Source organism: Eleutherodactylus coqui, chromosome 9 (genome assembly GCF_035609145.1).
Source record: "Eleutherodactylus coqui strain aEleCoq1 chromosome 9, aEleCoq1.hap1, whole genome shotgun sequence".
In the NCBI taxonomy this organism is placed as follows: Eukaryota; Metazoa; Chordata; class Amphibia; order Anura; family Eleutherodactylidae; genus Eleutherodactylus; species Eleutherodactylus coqui.
The window spans coordinates 142755471-142774802 of NC_089845.1; the positions used below are offsets into that span (position 1 = coordinate 142755471).

The 19332-nt window shown below is 46.9% G+C and overlaps 1 protein-coding gene across 1 annotated transcript; it reads right to left on the bottom strand.

The window, feature by feature from the left end:
- Positions 1-223: 223 nt before the first annotated feature.
- Positions 224-18744, bottom strand: ELOC (elongin C). Its single transcript, XM_066578589.1, has 4 exons — positions 18619-18744; positions 15333-15369; positions 12898-13041; positions 224-650 (listed from the first exon to the last, which is right to left on the bottom strand). The coding sequence occupies exons 2-4, from the start codon at positions 15334-15336 to the stop codon at positions 460-462; spliced, it is 339 nt and encodes a 112-aa protein (XP_066434686.1). The 5' UTR covers positions 15337-15369; positions 18619-18744; the 3' UTR covers positions 224-459.
- Between the last annotated feature and the right edge of the window lie 588 nt (positions 18745-19332).

Sequence of the window (19332 nt, forward strand, 5' to 3'; positions counted from 1 at the left end):
CTATGGGGAGAGACTGCCGTAGCGGAATACAGGCAGTGAAGCCGCTTAAAATCCACGGCGAAAGGCTGGGGGTTTTGAAGCTGCATTTCTGTTCTGTTTTTCCGCGTGGTCATTCTGCGAGATTTCAGTCCCATGTGACCCCAGCCTGATACTTTACACTAGAGGATACATTATCTCATATATAACAGTGAACAGAAAAAAAGTCTAGACCATAACAGCAATATCCAATTATCATATTGGTTTATTAATGGCACTATGTGGGAAAATAATACATATGCAAACAGGGAACGGGACTCAGTGCTTTACTGGGAAGTATGGGAAGATTCTTGCATAATATACATCACGTCAGGGGAAAAAAAAACATGCTAAAATGACCCAAAATGTTACTAATCAGGAGGTGGCTTTAAATACAAAAGAAAAAAAACATTTAACATAGTAATTTCCCATAATTTACTTTATTCAACAATCTAGGAAGTTTGCAGCCATGAGGAGCTCCAGCGCGATCTCCGGGGCGATGGGGAACTCGGGGATTTCTGTTGAACTGTTTGTGTAGCGAACTTTGTAGGTAAAGTACATGCACACTTTGGACAGAACGTGAGAAGGGATCTCTCTAAAATTCACTTCATTTGTTTCATTTTCAGCAAACTGTCCTGTAAAAAAATAAAAGTAGTAATCAGGAATTTTAATACAAATAATGTAAAAAAAAAACAAAATATTTAAGGAGTTTAGGGATAGCAGTGTCTATAGTTCTACTAGTAAGAACTTCTGATTATGGCACACAAGACAACTGTCCCACGGACTACTGCCTGACTAGCGCTTCTATGAATGGAGGTAGAGTATGCGAATAAGAGAGATGGAAAAACACCTCTACAGCGCCATCTACTGGATGGCAGCATTCCTTCAATTCAAAGTGACGGTATAACAAGTCATCAATGCACAGACAGACTGTTTTGAGGCATTTGCCCCTCATCAGTGTGCAGTAGGATTCTGGCTTAGTCTGTGAGGGGCCTATGACAACACTGATTCTGACCCAGGAGGTAGTGGGCCACAGATCGTTCCGGCCTCCCACTTCCATTCACAGTAAATGTCAAATCATGAAAGAGAGAAAATAATGGACCATAGATGCAACTTTTAGAACAGAAAGCTCATTAAGATAAAGGAATTAACTAAGAATCGGGTTAACATCCAGCGCATTTGACATGTTTCGGGGACAGAGCCCCTTCCTCAGAAATGGCTGGATAAACTGCAGTGATTAATCAGGGCAGGTGCTCACCACACTAGGAGAAGGAGAATAGCGGGTTCTTCCCCTAGTCTGGTGAGCACCTGCACCTGATTAATCATTGCAGTCTATCCAGCCATTTCTGAGGAAGGGGCTCTATCCTCGAAACATGTCAAATGCGCTGGCTGTTACTCAATGAAGAATTAGGTTAATTCCCCTGTCTTAATAAGCCTTCTGTTCTGATGCAACAACACTTTAAAGAAGGCTTAAGGCCCATTCCCACGCAAAGGTAATCTTTCAAGCAATTCAAAGATTGAAAAGTTTTAGCGACATTAATGTCTATTAACACTTCATCTTCACTTGCATGTAAAAGGGCCTCCAGGAGCTGTTTGCAGAGCCTATGGTGGGACTAATCACACTCCCTGCTGTGCAAACAGCTTTATAGTTCTTATCGGATCTGCCAGCAGAAAACAATGTAATCTCTCGACTCCCGCAGTGAACAAAGCGAACAGTCTATTGACAGATACCTTATGTCTCTGTGGCTGAACGGTGGATTTTAAGTTCACTTTAAAAGCATCATTCAGACGAAAAGTGCATGATGGCAGCGTTTTCATGTAATGATTATTGCTTACTTTCGGCTGTTTGAATGAATTTTGAGAGACAATCGTTACGTGTAAATGGGCCTCAAGTCCACCCTGCAACCATTTTTGTCTCAGTTGACCTAAAATAATGAAACAGCTTTGCAAATAGTCTTGTTGAAAAAAAATATCCTCTGGTTTTGTGTCCACAGTTGGCATAAACTGTATCCGTGGTGGCAGACAGGAAGCAAACTATGCAGGCTGATGGCGCAGTCCAACTCCGTTCCATCTGCTCCTTACCTATTGGTAGACTACATGTCATTGGTTAGTCAGGAATATGTGGAAAAATATATGACTCGCACAACCCAAGCTAAACTACTAGTTTCTAGTCTGCAATTGTGGAGCTGGAGACACAAAATAGCATACTTTTAGTTATAAACCAGCACAAGTCCGGCTCACTGCGGCCTGGCAGCAGGGCTACAAGGACTGGCAGGGGACTCGTAAATCACAGAAACAGAGACGGAGTCCGGGATCCAAGGCAGTAAAAGCATGGCTATATTTATGTTCACGTAGAATTCAGCCTGACATAGAACAGCTGAACCGACGCGTTTCATGGCAGCAAGGGCCTCAGTCATAGTATACAGAGATCAGACACCGGTCACATGACCACTATTCTCCCTACCCCAGTAATATGTACAGGTCCAAAGGATAATGCAGAAGGTATATAGATTATAAAGCTATTCTACCTAATAATGTACACCAGAATGATGCCTGCAGCTTACAGAGGGCCTGTCCCTGGGTAAAGTCAGCGGGGCTGGCAGCATGTCCCTGAGGCTTTGATGACTATCCCTAGATTTTCTCCCCCACAATCTCGCCTCCTTTCGCCTGGTCGTATGGACAAGCTCTTAGGTGTGACACGCTCCTGGCGCTGTCCGTGTGCCCAGTGATCGGTGCCCACTGCTTAGTTTCAACGGGTGATGCCAGATTTAAAGGGGGTTGTCCCGCGCCGAAACTGTTTTTTTTTTTTCAATAGCCCCCCCGTTCGGCGCGAGACAAACCCAATGCAGGGGTTTAAAAAAAAAACAAAACACGGATAGTACTTACCCGAATCCCCGCGCTCCGGTGACTTCTTACTTACCTTGCGAAGATGGCCGCCGGGATCTTCACCCTCGGTGGACCGCAGGTCTTCTATGCGGTCCATTGCCGATTCCAGCCTCCTGATTGGCTGGAATCGGCACACGTGACGGGGCGGAGCTACGAGGAGCAGCTCTCTGGCACGAGCGGCCCCATTCAGAAGGGAGAAGACCGGACTGCGCAAGCGCGTCTAATCGGGCGATTAGACGCTGAAAATTAGACGGCACCATGGAGACGGGGACGCTAGCAACGGAACAGGTAAGTGAATAACTTCTGTACGGCTCATAATTAATGCACAATGTATATTACAAAGTGCATTAATATGGCCATACAGAAGTGCTTACCCCCACTTTGTTTCGCGGGACAACCCCTTTAATTAACAGTCCGATGTTACCCATTGAGTGTGAATGGTAGAAGCCTCCCCGCACCAGGAACCAAACCAACAAGAGTTGCCCAAGTAAAAGCCAAATAGGACAAGGGTTCCCAAAGTGGTCTGTATGGAACTGCGGGGGTTGATTTTGACTTGCTGGGGGTCCATGTAAGCAATAAAAAAATTTGGGGGTACATGAGATGTAAATGGGAGTCCACGTGAGCGGACTCTATTTAGGCAGGTCGTCGTCATCAACATTTAGGCGTTCTGTAAAAGACAGAATCCACCTTCCACAGATTGTGTACATAATACTTATAATACACATAAATTACTTACCTCTGATATTTCATAAAATTCTTCATGTACAGTTCACAAAAAACTTCTTGGGCTCTGACGATGGACACAACAGACCTGCTCAGGAGCTAATTTACCTGTAAAGGTTCTACTGAACACCGTTTTCACGTGTTCCGCTAGAGCCCAAGACGTTTTGCGCGAACTATACCATCTGCTTTGTGGTGGGCTATGTTCATGAGCAAGTTTTTACAAGTTCTCCATATCGGCAGGAACGCATCGCGTACCTGTGGCTTATCCTGCATTATGGACTATCGCAAGAAAGTGTTTGATAGCTTTTCCATCTTCATATCTTGTGAAAAGGGGTTTTAGCGCGGTCGCCACCCACTTACAAAAAAGAAATCAATTGCAAATCACTGGACGTGGAAATATAAGACTAAACCTCACTAATGTGAAGCCAAAAAAGTTTGGGAACTTTTGAAAAAGGATATCCACACAAGTGTTTTTAGCATGGACTGAAGATCCATGTAGCCCATGTAAAGGGAAAAAAAAGAAAGAGAAAAAAAAAAAATCAGTATCAGACATGGACTGTCCTCTCCGCCGAGGGAATCAGGCATCACGCAGGTGATTGTTCATCTGCTGTCCAATACTCAGGCACAATCTGCATATGCCCGTGTAAATGGGCCCTTAAAAGGGGTTATCCAGGAAGCGGCCGCTGGGATACATCGGGGTCGGAGGGGAAGCACTGCTCTGACTTCTGTAGTTGCCGGCGCTCATAATTACAAGATTCTACTAAGCCAAGGTATTTTCTCACATGACTTCTATGACCAGGATAGAGAATAACTCTTAATACGCTGTATCTGCATAGAACACGATCCCTACTTCTGTATTTGTGCAAAATTCTGAGAAATTGTAGAAACATGTCGGTGTCACACCGGTGTAAGTGCAAATTTACAAAAAAAAACAAAACATATGCAACCATATGCCCATCCCTTAAAATGGGCAATTATGTTAATTAGGTCAATATGTACCATTTTAATGTGTATAAAACACACACGTGATTGAACCTATTGAAATCAATGCATTCTATTTATTGTGTATTCCGCGCACAAATACGCTCATGTGATACAGGTCATACAGTGTTAGAAATATCAGACAAAAGTCTGCATGCAGATCTTCACAGCGCCCATACTGTAACTAGTATATCGGGCATGTGAGTAGATACATCACTTGTGGTTTATGGACTGTACAATATTATAAGATTCATAGACATTGGAGTGAACGGTGTGGGCTCCCCAATTAATACACAACATTAAGGATGAGCGAGTATACTCGCTAAGGCACTACTCGCTCGAGTAATGTGCCTTAGAGGAGTATCTCCCTGCTCGTCCTTAAAGATTCGGGGGGCCGCCGCGGGCGGGGAGCTGCGGGGGAGAGCGGGGAGGAACGGAGGGGAGATCTCTCTCTCCCTCTCTCCCGCCCGCTCTCCCCTGCTCCCCGCCGCGGCGGTCCCCGAATCTTTATGGACGAGCAGGGAGATACTCGGCTAAGGCACATTACTCGAACGAGTAGTGCCTTAGCGAGTATACTCGCTCATCCCTACACAACATGTATCCATGGACTCATTTATAGCAGCCCTTGGGCTGGGTTCACATGGGGCGGAAATCCCGCTGCATGTCCGCAGCGGGACCACACGAAAATTCCGCAAGACTTCCACAGCTTGAAGTCAGACGGGATTTGGTGTAGGTTTCCAAGCAGCTTATTACGCAGCGGCCAACTCTCTGCACAGAGAGGAGAGAGGCCACTGCGGAAACAGCAATACAACTGACATGCTGCGGCTTTGATTTTTGCAAATCTCATCCACTTTGCTGCATTAACCCGGGATACAAATTGCAATCAGAGTTTCCCTGCAGAAAGTCCGCACTGAAATTCCGCCCCGTGTGAACCCAGCCTTATAGTCTCTAATCGGTGCTGCAACTCAGGGCTATAATGGCTCGAAATGTATAAGTGACAGCCATTCGGTGTCATGTTAGATCTTAGGGGAATGTAACCAAAGCCGCGATTTTATTACCTTGGACGCTGGACTCAGTCTCTTTCCATGTTTTTTTAATTAAGACTATTTGCACAGTAGCTTCATTCTTTTTTCTTGAGCAATACAAAGTCCTACAAATCTTTGCAGAGGTGTACATGTATAGCGCCCCCTCTACCCTGGAGAACAAAGGATCTGAATGCAGATAGGCAGCTAAGGCTTCATTTGCACACTTAATTGCTCTTAAGTAGCTGAGTAGCTACTTAATAGTTTATGCAAAACGATCGCTCAAAGCTGTCACTCAAACTGTTATTTGAGCGATTATCGCTCCGTGTAAATGGGCCTTAAGTACTGCAAAATCTCCAAGTCTGCTACCTCTCACAGAAACGTGGATACAGCAGTCTAACACGGCCTCCCCTGCTGCACTGTCTTACAATGGCCTGCAGTTGTCCCATACCCAGAGACCAGAGGACAGGCGTGGCGGAGGAGTAGGCGCTCTTCTCTCCCAGAAATATACCTACCAGGTCATTCCACCCCCCCCCCCCCCCCCCCCCCGTACCCTCACTCACTTTTCCATCATTTGAGGCACATATGCTACAACTTTTCCGCCTGCGGTCCATGCGAGTAGAAGTTATCTACTGCCCCCAGGTGCTCCTCGTCTGTTTCTGGACCACCTTGCTCCCCCATTTCCTACCCTGCGAAATCCCAGCCCTCATCCTAGGTGATTTTAACATCCCCACTAATGACCCCATCTCCCTCTCAGCTTCTATCGCTCACCTCCTCCCTTGGTCTCTCACAACTCATAGCCTCTCCCACTCACAGGGATGGCAACACTCTTGATCTGGTCCGTCTCTGCTTTGCTCCCACTTCTCTAACTCCCCTCTACCGCTCTCGGACCATAACCTCCTTTTTCTCTCTGTCAAGATTCCTAATATCTCCCCAGCCCCTCATACCTCCCGTATGTACAGGAACCTTCAGGCAGTTCGCACCTAATCCTTTGCTGAGTCCCTACAGTCCTATCTGTCCCCTATCTCTCTCCTCTCTCTGCCCCAAACTGGCTGCCGCACATTACAACACCACTGTCAAACATGCCCTAGATGAAGCTGCACCCTCCGTGACCCAAGCCATCAGCTGCAGACCGCGGCAACCCTGGCTTACGCCTTAAACAAGCTTCACCTGGCGGTGCTCGAGAAGTGCTGAACGGCTGTGGAGGAAGTCAAAAACGTCCGCGGACTTCCTCCACTACAAATTCATGCTCCGAACCTACAACCTCGCCCTCCACCACGCCAAACAAGTCTACTTCACCTCTCTCGTCTCCTCACTATCGCACAACCCTAAACGTCTCTTTGATACCTTTCACTCCCTTCTCAGCCCTAAACCGCAGCCCCCAGTGACGGATCTCAGTGCTGAAGAGCTGGCTGCTTACTTCAAAAAGAAAATTCGATGATATCCGGCAGGAAATAACTTCCCAATCCCAGACTAACCCTGACCCTAGTCTTGTCAGTTACAGCCCCTGCTCTTCCTCTGTCGTTGGTCTGAGTACAGAGAGTGAAGTCTCCAGATTGCTCTCCACCGCTCGCCCTACCACCTGCGCTAGTGACCCTCACACCTCCTCTGGTCCCTCTCCCCGGTGGTTACCTCCCACCTCACTACTATATTCAACCTCTGGCATTTTTCCCTTCTCTTTCAAACATGCCATCATATCCACACTGCTACAGAAACCAACTCTGGACTCGACTGATGCTGCCAACTACCGACCCATCTCCAACCTCCCTTTCATCTCCAAACTACTAGAATGCCTAGTTTACTCCTGCCTTATAAGCTATCTATCAGAAAACTCTCGTCTTGACCGCCTACAGTCCGGTTTCAGCCCCCCCAACACTCAACAGAAACTGCCCTTACAAAGGTGTCAAACAACCTCCTGAGCCAAATCGAGGGGTGGCTATTCTCTATTGATCCTCCTCGATCTCTCCACAACATTTCACAAAGTTGACCACAAACTCCTCCTCAGTATGCTTCGCCCCATTGGCCTAAAAGGACACTGCTCTCTCCTGGTTCTCCTCCTACCTATCTGACCGCTCCTTCAGCGTCTCCTTTGCTGGCTCTACCTTCCCTCCTCTTCCCCTTGCTGTTGGGGTCCCCCAGGGCTCAGTCCTCAGCCCCCTCCTTTTCTCCATCTACACAGCCCCTATTGGACAAACCATCAGGGGATTTAGCCTCCAATACCACCTCTATGCTGATGACACCCAGCTATACACCTCCCCATGCAATCTCTGCACCTTTCCTCTAAAACATCCCCGACTGTCTGTCCGCTGTCTCTAACACCATGTCCTCTCTCTACCTAAAACTAAACCGCTTTAAAACTGACTTACTGGTATTTCCACCCTCCACTAACCGCCCTCATCCTGACATCTCTATCTCAGTGTGTGGCGCCACCATAACTCCTAGACAACATGCCCGCTGCCTTGGGGTCATATTCGACTCTGACCTCTCATTTACTCCCTACATCCAATCTCTTGCCCGAATATGTCAGCTGCACCTCAAGAACATCGCAAGAATTCGCCCTTTCCTCACCGTGGACACGTTAAAAATGCTTACTGTTGCCCTCATCCACTCCCGGCTCGATTACTGCAACCCACTGATTGGCTTCCCCCGCCCCAGACTCTACCGTCTCCAATCCACCCTGAATGCGGCAGCCAGGCTCATATTCCTGTCCAGACGCTACTCGGATGCCTCTGCCCTATGCCGGTCACTGCACTGGCTGCCCGTTAAATACAGAATTCTATTCAAACTCACTACCTTCATCCCTAAAGCGCTCCACAGCACCGCCCCGCACTACATTGCCTCATTCATCTCGATCCACCACCCAGCCCAGACCCTCCGCTCTGCAAACAAAATCAGACTGAGTGCCACCTCTCATTCCCGTCTGCAAGACCTCTCCAGAGCAGCACCAGTCCTCTGGAATGCACCAAAACTATCCACGCAATCCCCGATTCACAAAACTTCAGGCGTGCTCTAAAAACACACCTCTTCAGGGAGGCATACCATATCCCCTAAACCAAACCCCTCTGTACTCCGCCTGATAACACGCTCCCTGTGCTAGTGCCTGCAACCCCTGCTAGCCGCCATCAACTGCCCCCTGCAGTCATACCGATTCTGCCGTCACACGGCTAAATGTCTGATCATTGCCTATGTGTATAGCATCCCTCACGCTCCACCTCGCCATACCGTGCACATCTCTGCCATACCGCGCACATCTCCAGCCCGCCATACCGCGCACATCTCCAGCCCGCCATACCGTGCACATCTCCAGCCCGCCATACCGTGCACATCTCCAGCCCCTTTACCTTCTGTATCCCCCCATTAGTTGTAGTATGTAAGCTCGTTGGAGCAGGCCCCTCACCCCTACTCTTTCCATCAACTGATACTATGTAACTGTGGTTTTTGTATTTTTGCACTTTTGTCTTTCTGTATCCCCGTTTTTGTAAGCGCTGCGGAATATTTTTGGCGCTATATAAATAAAGATTATTATTAAGTGTTTTCCTGCTTTCTTCTGATGAAATTACCCGTTCTTCTCCTCCTTCTCTATTAAGAATGTTTGGATCTCCATTCAATGGTTTTGTGACCAGCCATCACATGTCTGGGCCTAATGAGGATAAGGCCGTTTCCACACGGACGGTTTTCTCGCAATGTGACAGTGCTACAGATCGCATACATGTACAGCCCATGATTTCCTATGGGTTCTTCCGCACCAGGGATGTTTTGTAGGCTGCGACATTGTGAGACTAAAAATCGAGGCATGCTCTATGCAGCTGCTATTTGCGATATTTTGTAGCCATGTTTCCCTATGGAGCCTTCCTATGTGCTGCATTGCATGAAAGCACGGTTTTCGTGTTATGTGATGCGACCTTTACAGTAGGAAATCCTAGTGTAAAAGCACTAAAATAAGCCATAGCTGCATCAATAAGAAAAAAAAAAAATACATCACCTAAGAAGCGCTGTCAGCGTCGACGAGTCTTCTTCCCGATCCCCGGCAGTTGTCTTCAGGCATTTCTCCTTTGTCAGGGATTTGTAAATCCCCGTCTCCAGGAAGTGCTGTCTCCGATTGGCTGAGCGATGTGGCACTCAGTCAATCAGAGCCAGCACTCGATGGACCAATCACAGCCATTCAATGACCGGGGGGAGAAGACACGCCGGAGCGGACAGCGCTTCTTAGGTGATGTATGTGCATTTTTCATTTTTTTTGTTATGCAGCTAGGGCTTATTTTCCAGGTAGAACTTATATTTCAAGCCCCTCTGAAAATTCTCACACGTAGTGCTACAAAGTCATGCAGCTTTGTAGCAACTCAAAATTGCGTTATCGCCGCAAGAAAACGCAGCGATATTGCACGGACCACTGAGGCGATATTCTCAGGTCCGAACCGTGTTGAAGCGGCCTTAGGGTGATTTCACATCTGATCGGAGGTTCCGTCACAGATGCACCTGCAAATACCTACAGGAGAAAAAAAAACAAAAAAAAAAACCGCTGCACCAGGCCGGCCACATTAGCGGCTGAGACCCCCTCCTGAGCGGGCAACGGGGGGGAAACTCAGGGACACACGGGGGCTCTTCCACTGTCCCAAAACCAGGCAGCTGAGAGGTGTCAGTGCAAATGTTAACATCCACTTCATCCTGATCTTGTTGTATTTGTGCTCAGTGGGGTGATTTTTTTAATTAAACTTTAACACAATAATCCCTTCTACACAAATATTTACTCAAGGGACAAGACAGCGAACCACGACCTTCCAAGTCAAGAGAAGCAATCAAATATAGGTCATGGTATACCACGTGCAGCTTGTAAACGTGAAAAGGTACCGCTGACCAACATCCAAGCCCTCGACACTCTCACACAAGGGGTTAATACAAGACCAGCAACACAGTCCTGCAGAATAAGTATCTACTGTACCCTGCGCTGTTATATTGGGCTTTCCTAAAATGTAATTAGCAGAGATGCATCTACTGGGCATGTAGAGCCCAGCGTAATCAGAAGCCATAGACCCTAGTATCTCCACCTCATTACAATCACTAGAATATTTTTGGGCACGGAGTTTAGTGTCTGTTCTCAGAGCGTTGTACGAATGTACATGTCTAGGAGCTGTGAGGAGCGATCAGATAGATGTGATGTAACCCTGGAGTCCACAGCACCCCCTACACATATACCCGTGAGCTCTGGACTGCTAATCGCAGCACGTGCCCAAAATATACCAATATAACTGAGCTGGGATGAAAAAGACATACGGCTAGATTATTGCTGGCGAGTTATTACATGAAGACACACACGAAGCAAACCCTAAGGTAGTACTTCCTGCACCCCATAACTCCTTAAGGACCAGGCTGTTTTGTACCTTAAAAACATCAGACACTTTTTAGGGATTTTACCCACGTGCGTTTTTTTTCAGCTACGAAAATTATTTTTGCTGCGTTTTTTCCCCATGACATACAGGGATATATATATTTTTTAATATCTTTTACGCTGACTTTTTTTCTGTTTTTTAGTTTAATTAGGGGTAAAAAGCTAACTCCCCCCCCCCCAAAAAAAAACATATTGTTTGTTTCAGACGTTTTGGTACATAATATGTATGGTTTCGGATTACAGGGCGCATATGGTGATGGTTTGGGGTTATTTTCTTTCTTATGTATATATTTTTATTTTGTCCTGTAATTTTGTTTTACTTATTTATCTATTTTTTTTAACTATGGCCCCACGACATCATAAAACCCCTTTGGGGGACATTCAAATGGTCTTTTTTTTACATTACACTGTGGCTGGTGCATCCATGGGAGTCCCAGTTACAGGAGAAAACATCCCTGCAGCTCGACCTGGCGGTCATGTGATCGACGGCTCACCTAGTGGAAGAAACACTTTTACTTCTTAGTACATAGTGCTCATTGAGGGCTGTGTACCTGGGAAAGCAGAAGGCAGAAGTGGTTAAAAACCTCTTTTCCCTTCGACCCCGGGTTCTCAGCTGTGACTAAAGACTGGCAACCCAACCTTCTTCTGCTTGATTGCAGAAGCAGGGGCTTCAATAGGGAAGCCCAGCAGTCATGTGACAGCCGGCTCATGTAGTGGAAAAAAACACTTCCACTTCCATTCTTTTGGTACATAGTGCTCATTGAGCAATGTGTACTAGTGAAAGCAGAAGGGGTTAAAAACCACTTCTACCTCCTCCTCTGGGTTATCAGCTATGACCAACAGCTAACAACCTGTCCTGCTTTTAATTGATTGCAGAAGCAGGGGCTTTAATCCAGTGCCGTATTTTGTTTTACTATAAACTGAGATTAAAGCCGAGGACCAAGTGCCGTAAATTTACTGTGCTTGGTCCTTAATGGGTTAATCACACAGCCTTTGCTTCCCCCTTGCCATCTAAAGTTATGTTAAAATGAAGCACACTACTGTTTTTTCTGGTGAATTTCTCTACCGGTTTGATATATCACACACCTACCTTCCCATTGGAGTTGAATCCAAGATGGCATTCAAACTGGCCATCATGGTGGTGACAGACACAACCGGTTTGCCGTTTCCCCTAGAGCTTGTATGCAACACTGGATCACCATCTGCCAAACTGCTATTTATTCTCCTCAGACTCCCTGGACATTGGCCTGTGCACAATGATCAGCGGAGTTTTCATTGTGTGCAATTGAGATATTGCTTTTATTTCCCCATTTCTAATACACTTTAGGCTTTAAAGGGGGTTTCCAATTTTAAGATAATGATTAGAGATGAGCGAACGTACTCGTTTAGGGCAATTACTCGATCAAGCATCGCTTTTTTCGAGTAAAGATTCGGGGGGCGCTGTGGTGGAGCGGGGGGTAGCAGTGGGGAGCTCTCCCCCCCCCAACCCCCTGCTCACCCCTGGCGCCCCCCGAAATATTTTCGCCTGATTAGGCAGTTACTCGAAAAAAGTGATGCTCGATCGAGTAATTGCCCTAGACGAGTACGTTCGCTCATCTCTAATAATGATACTTAGACCTCATTCACATCAGCTTTGGTTAGTTTATAACTTCCTGTTTTTCTGCTCTCTTTTGTATAGTTATGGAACCCCTCCGGTGACATCTAATACTTTACCTCGTATATAACCTTGAGCGTTGATTCCACGCCATACCAACCCAGCACACCTAGGACTAAAGCCACCAATTGCTTAAGTTCTGCCCATGTGTTCAGGATAGGAGGAACGCGGTCAATGGTTTGGTGAAAGACAGCTCATGGAGAAAGGATGAAGCCGCTTTGCTTGCCTACCTGGACCGCTCAGCATGGCTTTGATTGTTCCAGATGTTAAAGCGTGTTCTCTCTTTACAATGAACTCGTGGCCATCTGAGGAGATAAGCTTTACGTACATCGCATCCGGCCCTTCACAGCCGCCATAGGTCTTCTCTTCACCATCTGGAAAGACATAGCTGCAAATCACTGAAAAGCACTAAGAAAGCTCCCAACAAGATACGCTTCTCCACTTATGACCTGCAGCCGATCCTCACATCTATCGGCTCTCTGCACATTTATTACCCTTTAACGGGAAAGCTCAAACACTTCCAAAATGACACACTTTACTTGTGTGCAAAAAAAAAAATAAAAATCTTGATAATGCTATAGTTTTGCACTATGTTAAGGTTATTTCCTTTAAAGGGGTAGTGCCAAGTTATAAAGTTATTCCCTATCCATAGGACAAGCGATAACTTTATGACTGGTGGGGGTCTGACAGATAGGACCCCCACCAATCTCAAGTACAGATGTCCGGTCAGTCCTGAGTGAATGAAGCAGAGGTCGCGCACGTATGATACGGCCCCATTCACTGCAATGACAGCGCCAGAGAATGTCAAAGGGCTTGAACTCTGCAAAGACCACTCAAGAACCAACTGAACATCTGTTATCAGGATCGGTGGGGGTCCCAGCTGTTGGACCCCCAACCGCTCTTGCTGACCAGTACAATACACTGCAATGCAGAAGAGCTTAAACAGTTGGAGGTTTCTCTGATATCAGCTGTTAGAGCAGGAGTCTAGCAGCAAAGCTCAAGTTATACCCAACACAGGGCCACCCTGCTAGGCTTATTCTGACGCACCGTAAAAGGTGGAGCTATCGAATTAAAACCCCTTAGTGATTGCTGTAAGAAAAAGAAAAAGTGTAATGGTGGTCACTTAGGGGTTAATGTGAGGTTTCTTTTAGGGCAAATTATAGCAAATAAAGTGGATCTACGGTCATTTAACGTACTATTAAAGGGGTTTTCCATGGAAATACTATTGATGACCTGTCATCAGGTTAGGTCATCAGTAGTTGATCAGCTGGGGTCTTTTGCTCGGGACCCCGACCGATCAACCTCCCATGTAGTGGACGGCGCTTGTAACTGCAGGCACGGCTCTCACTGAAATCAATGGGAACCGTGACTGCAGTTACAAGCGTTGGCCACTATAAGGAGGTCGGCAGGGAGGCTTCCGCTCCGACCTCTGTGTTATTGTGGCGATGACAGCATGCGCCCGCACAGCTGATCGGTCGGGGTCCATGAATTCACACTATGCAATGAAAAACCAGATTAAAGGGGTATTCCGGTGACAAAGTGAAAGCGAGTCCTGTGAGTCAAAATGCCCGAACAAGTCAGGTGACCACTGCCTGCAAATGAGACCGCAGCGTTTACCTTCCCAAACGCCTGACATCATGGCGCCTAAGAGGTAAGCGCTGATGACAGGAGAACGGGTGGCGATGCTGACGCCTCCGATTGTCAACACAGAATGGGAGGATCACAGGGATGCCGCGCCCGGTCGCCAGACCTGAAGATGTGCGAGTACCATTTGTTTTATGGTTTTAATTCATTTGGATGGAATTTTAAAAATTCAGTTTGCATCCTGACAACCACTTTAACCCTTTCCAATCCACTGTCTGACGTCTGAAGACATCCGATGTTGGAAGAAGTCCGTCGGGGTTCTCTTATTGTATATTGCCAGCCTCTCTGCTGTCGGAGCCTATCCAACGTGTCACCTCATGCAGTACTGGCTTTAGCCAGCATATGGCGCCATTGTATAACGGCAGAAAAAGAGTAAGCCCCCTAGGAGAACCAGGATACAAGTTGGATTGGAAGGGGTTAAGGGAGAAGCTGCCACAACAATCCCCCCCTTCACTCAGCGCTGCTACTATTGGCTAAGGCTGCCTTCACACTTGTGATAAAATAGTGCGATTTGTGAGTGAAAATGCTGAATTGTGAAACCCATGGTTTCCTTCATATTTGTGATGTTTTCACGGATGCGACGTTGCGTAAGAAAAAAAAAAAAAAGTCACGACGTCCTTTATTTCTGCATTTTGGTTTTTTTTTTCTCTCTCATGTTTCCCTATGGAGCCTCCTTTTTATAGCATTGCAAAGCACGAACGTACGTTTTTCGTGCAATGCGTTTTTAACATTAGAAGGTCCTAAACAAGGCAAGAGCGAGTAAAAAATTCTGACGCTCAAAAAAAACCCCCAAAAAAACCAAAAAAAAAATCATCGCAGGAAAAAAAGACGCAATTTTGACACGATATTCTCAGGGCAAAATCGTGATGGCCAGTGCGAGGGAGCCCTTAGGGAGAGCCTCACTGAGAAGTCTCCGCTTTTCAAATGGAGGAGGAAGCAGATAACGTTTTCAAGTGACTGAATCAGTGCAGTTGGTGTGTGCGGCATATAGTAAAATACCCGCAGAGAGCGCGGCACCTACCCATCCTGGTGACGACGTATCTTCTGGATGACAAGTTCTAAAGGAGAAAAACAAAAAACAATTAATTCATCGATTTACACCAGCGCCCGACCATCCGAGGCCGGCTATTGCTTTACAGCACGGCTCCACAACCTTGTGCCTTAGAGCGACGGTCGGGAGCTCCGCTAACAAACGGGGGAGAGAAGCTTTTCAGCCGGGGCTATATGGCAACTTTGGCCACAACACACATCGTGCAACCAAAGATCACACTGCGACCCTGTTATATGACATCCTAGTGTAAGGAGATGCAAACCGCAAGTCCAAATCTGAGGGATTTCTTGCAATCTTTGGGTGGCAGAAAAGAAAAAAAAAAAAAAAAGGCACAAAATTTTTCACTAAAGAAGTAGTGGATGCTTGGAAGAAACTTCCAGCAGGCGTGGTTGGAAATTGACAAATTCAAGCATTATGGGATCAACATCGATCTATCCTAAGTGGGAAATAAAAAGGAAATTCTATAGGGGCCAACTAGAGGGGCCAGGAGGGCTTTTCCTGCCATCAGTGTTCTACGTTTCTACTAGGAGGTGATGGGGCAGGGCGGGTCCTGCCCAAATTCGCCATGTAGCCCCGGTCAAAATGTGGCGGAACAAGAAATTGTAAAATTGCAAACATTTGCTGATATTTCCCTTTGAATGACAGCATCCAGATTGGAACCGTTCCCCGGTTGGGATAGATCTGCAGTAATATATATTGCCCGTTCATATGGTCAGAACTCCGGACTCCCACAGTGAGCCGCACAGCAGGGGCTACGAGCCGCAGGTGGGAGGCCACAGCTTTACACCCTTCCCAACGAATGCAGGACTCTTCCCAAACTCCTTGAACAACCATCCCGCGGATTGATCATTAACTCTATGTTTATTTTCCTAGAATCCCCAAACTTCTGAGGAGATATAACCAGCACAAGCAGACAGAAGCGTTGTAACATCTCGTCTACTTGTCCGCATTTCTTCTCTCTCCTGCAAGGATCATTCAGTCTCAATTCTCTAAAATCCATCAAGAGCGACAAGATGAATTATGGATGCCGGGCTGCTTTCACGCGGCCGAGAAACTCATGCGCGAAGTGCGAACATGAACCCCATTGTTTTGCAAGGAGTCATATACACAAGCGATGTTTTTTCGCATCGCGGCGCAGGAAAAAATCGTGGTATGCTCTATCTTTGAGCGTTCCTCTGGACATGTCGCCATTGATTTCCATGGGACCTTTGACACATCGCATGGCTCTTGCATGCCGTGCCATGTGAACGCGAGGTTTGCCATTGAAATCAATAGGAAACACTAACGACCCTCTATCACGCGGGAAAATTGATTCGTATACGCAGGTAAAACGCAGGATGGCGAACGCGATATTGTGGCGAGTTTCTCAGCTCGATATCGCGCTCACCCCTGTGCAGGCAGCCTCACTGACAGGTCATGTTAAATGCTGCTCAGACGACTACAGGATGGAAGGGGGCGCTGCTGCTTCTAGTAAGTGTTTTACTTCAACCGATAGCAGTATTAACCCCTTAAGGACGTGGCTCTTTTTTCCTACCCATTTTCGTTTTTTTCTTCCCGCTTTAAAAAAGAAAAAATCCTAACTCCTATTTATTCATCGCCGCAGCTGTATGAGGGCTTGTTTTTTGTGAGACGATCAATATTTTTTAATAGTATTATTTAATGTACTGAAAAACTTTTTAAAATTCTAAGGGGAATAAAATGGAAAAGAACAACGAAATTCCGCCATCTTTCGGTGCGTCTTGTTTCTATGGCACACACTGCAACAAAAGTGACCCGATAACTTTACTCTATGGGTCAGTACCAGAGATGAGCGAGCATACTCGCTAAGGACAATAACTTGAGCGAGCATTGTCCTTAGCGAGTATCTCCCCGCTCGGAAGAAAAGGTTCGGCTGCCGGCGCGGGTGAGAGGAGAATTGCGGCAGTGAGCAGGAGGGAGAGAGATCTCCCCTTCCTTCCTCCCCCGCCGGCCGAATCTTTTCTTCCGAGCGGGCAGGTACTCACTAAGGACAATGCACGATCGAGTTATTGTCCTTAGCGAGTATGCTCGCTCATCCCTACGATTACTACGATACCAAAACCTATAGTTTTTTTTCTGTACTACTTTTATTTATTTATTTTTTTAAAGATTTTGAAAATTATTTAACAGATCGGACTTTTACGGATGCAACGATACCAAATATGTATTTCTGTTTCATTATTTAGGCATTCTGCCGTGACAGTCCTGAGGCCTTTCAAAAAGGCCTCCAGCTGCCATGACACCCGCACGGCTCACTGCAGGGGGCCATATGGGACACCCAAAAATCAGCTGGGGAATTTAAACGCTGCTGTCAGAATTGACAGCAGCTTTTAAAGGGTTAACAGCTCCGATGAGTCGTGCAGCTTGTTGGAGCTGTTGCAGGCGGGTGTCAGCTGTAACAAACAGTCGGCGCCCGCATTGTAAGAAGACAGATCGCCCCACAATCTCCCTTCATACATACCCAGATGGTACAGGCCGTAACTGTACAGCCTATAGCGTTAAGGGGTTGACATCTCCACTGCTCGGTACTGCTGTATAATATCCACGCTGCTTCTGAGGATGTTCTACAGAGGGGAACAGGATCCTCCTCTTCTCTATGTGACATCGCAGCAGCTAGCCTCCACCCCCCTGCTCAGGGAAGACGCAGAATCAGATATGAATCACACGGATTTACATTGGGGCACATTTAGACCCGCATGTTAAAAAACGCAGTATGTCCTGTTTTGGCGCACAATATAAGCCGTAATCATCGTATGGCGCATAAGTTACATAGTAAATACATGTTACATGCATATCTGCAGCGTAATACGCTCGTCTGAGCCCTACGCCAGTGGTGCCACCCGCCAGTAACCCACGTGCGCTGGTAGAGGATCCGCCGCGGGTCAAGCTCAGCTATACAACGGATGAGGCTTCTGGGAAGACTAGATATGCGAGTCCATCACAGCGGTGAGCGAACAGCAGCCTAGAGACAAGTCATCCTCGCCCATCAGGAGTTAAGGAAAGTTGGGTGGCAATGGGCGGGTAATTGGGGTCTCCCGGCTTTCCTAGTAACAATGGGCTATAAGAATGAACTGAACACAACGTATATAACGTCCTGCGGGGCTGCATAAGGGCTATGTACGTACATAGGATAGTCGGTGCGGGAGACCGGGGTCTGGGCCGTACACCCCACAAGGAGCCGCCCAGTACTACGTATAGCACAGCCCCGGGCTCCAAGTACGACGGAACGACCACTTACCCGGCCCGAGCCCCACCGGCTGCACTCACAGTCACTTCCGGAAGGTCTCTTTCCCAGAAGCGGAAGTTACGTCACTCCGTCTGTCTCCCTGGTAACCGAGCGCGAGGCCGGCGGCCGCTCGCTTCCGGCCCGAGCTGTGGAAGGGGAGCTGCGAGCAGCAGCGGCCCCTGCAGGACACAATCGGCATGACATCATTGTTTTAGAATTACTTTAATTACGTTTTTAAATTTTACAATAAAGTTCAGCAATAAAGAATTCTGTGGTTTATGGAAGGACTGCTTCAATGACATGGAATAATAGGAAAAGCAAATGAGTGGTTTATGAGCGGACTAGAAGGAAATCAGGATGGAGAATGGACTGAACAATTATCATTAGGAAAAATCGTGCAAACGAGCGAAAGTGAACGATAACATTGTGTCCGATAACATCGTGTCTGAGCGCGGCGAACAAGAACCGCTCAATTTTCCTTCAACACTCATTTTATGCAGGCGTAAAACCCATCGTTGACTCGTTCACGAAGGCCCAACATCCACGGGCGGATCTGATTTGCGTAATCCACGCGGGTGACCCGCACGGGCGTCCGCACATTAATTAAGGCATGCGGATTTGATTTGTGGACCTTTGTGGCCGTAAAAGAAATCGCAGCACGCTCTATTACAGTGCGGTTCCCGCACGGACGGCTTCCATTAGAGTCAATGGGAGCCGTATGATCCG

Bases quoted from the DNA above. Each gene is read 5' to 3' on its own strand.
- ELOC (XM_066578589.1), bottom strand. The intron at 651-12,897 runs GTAGGCAAGCAA...ATTTTTTTACAG, and splicing joins AGCCATGCTGAGCGGTCCAG to GACAGTTTGCTGAAAATGAA.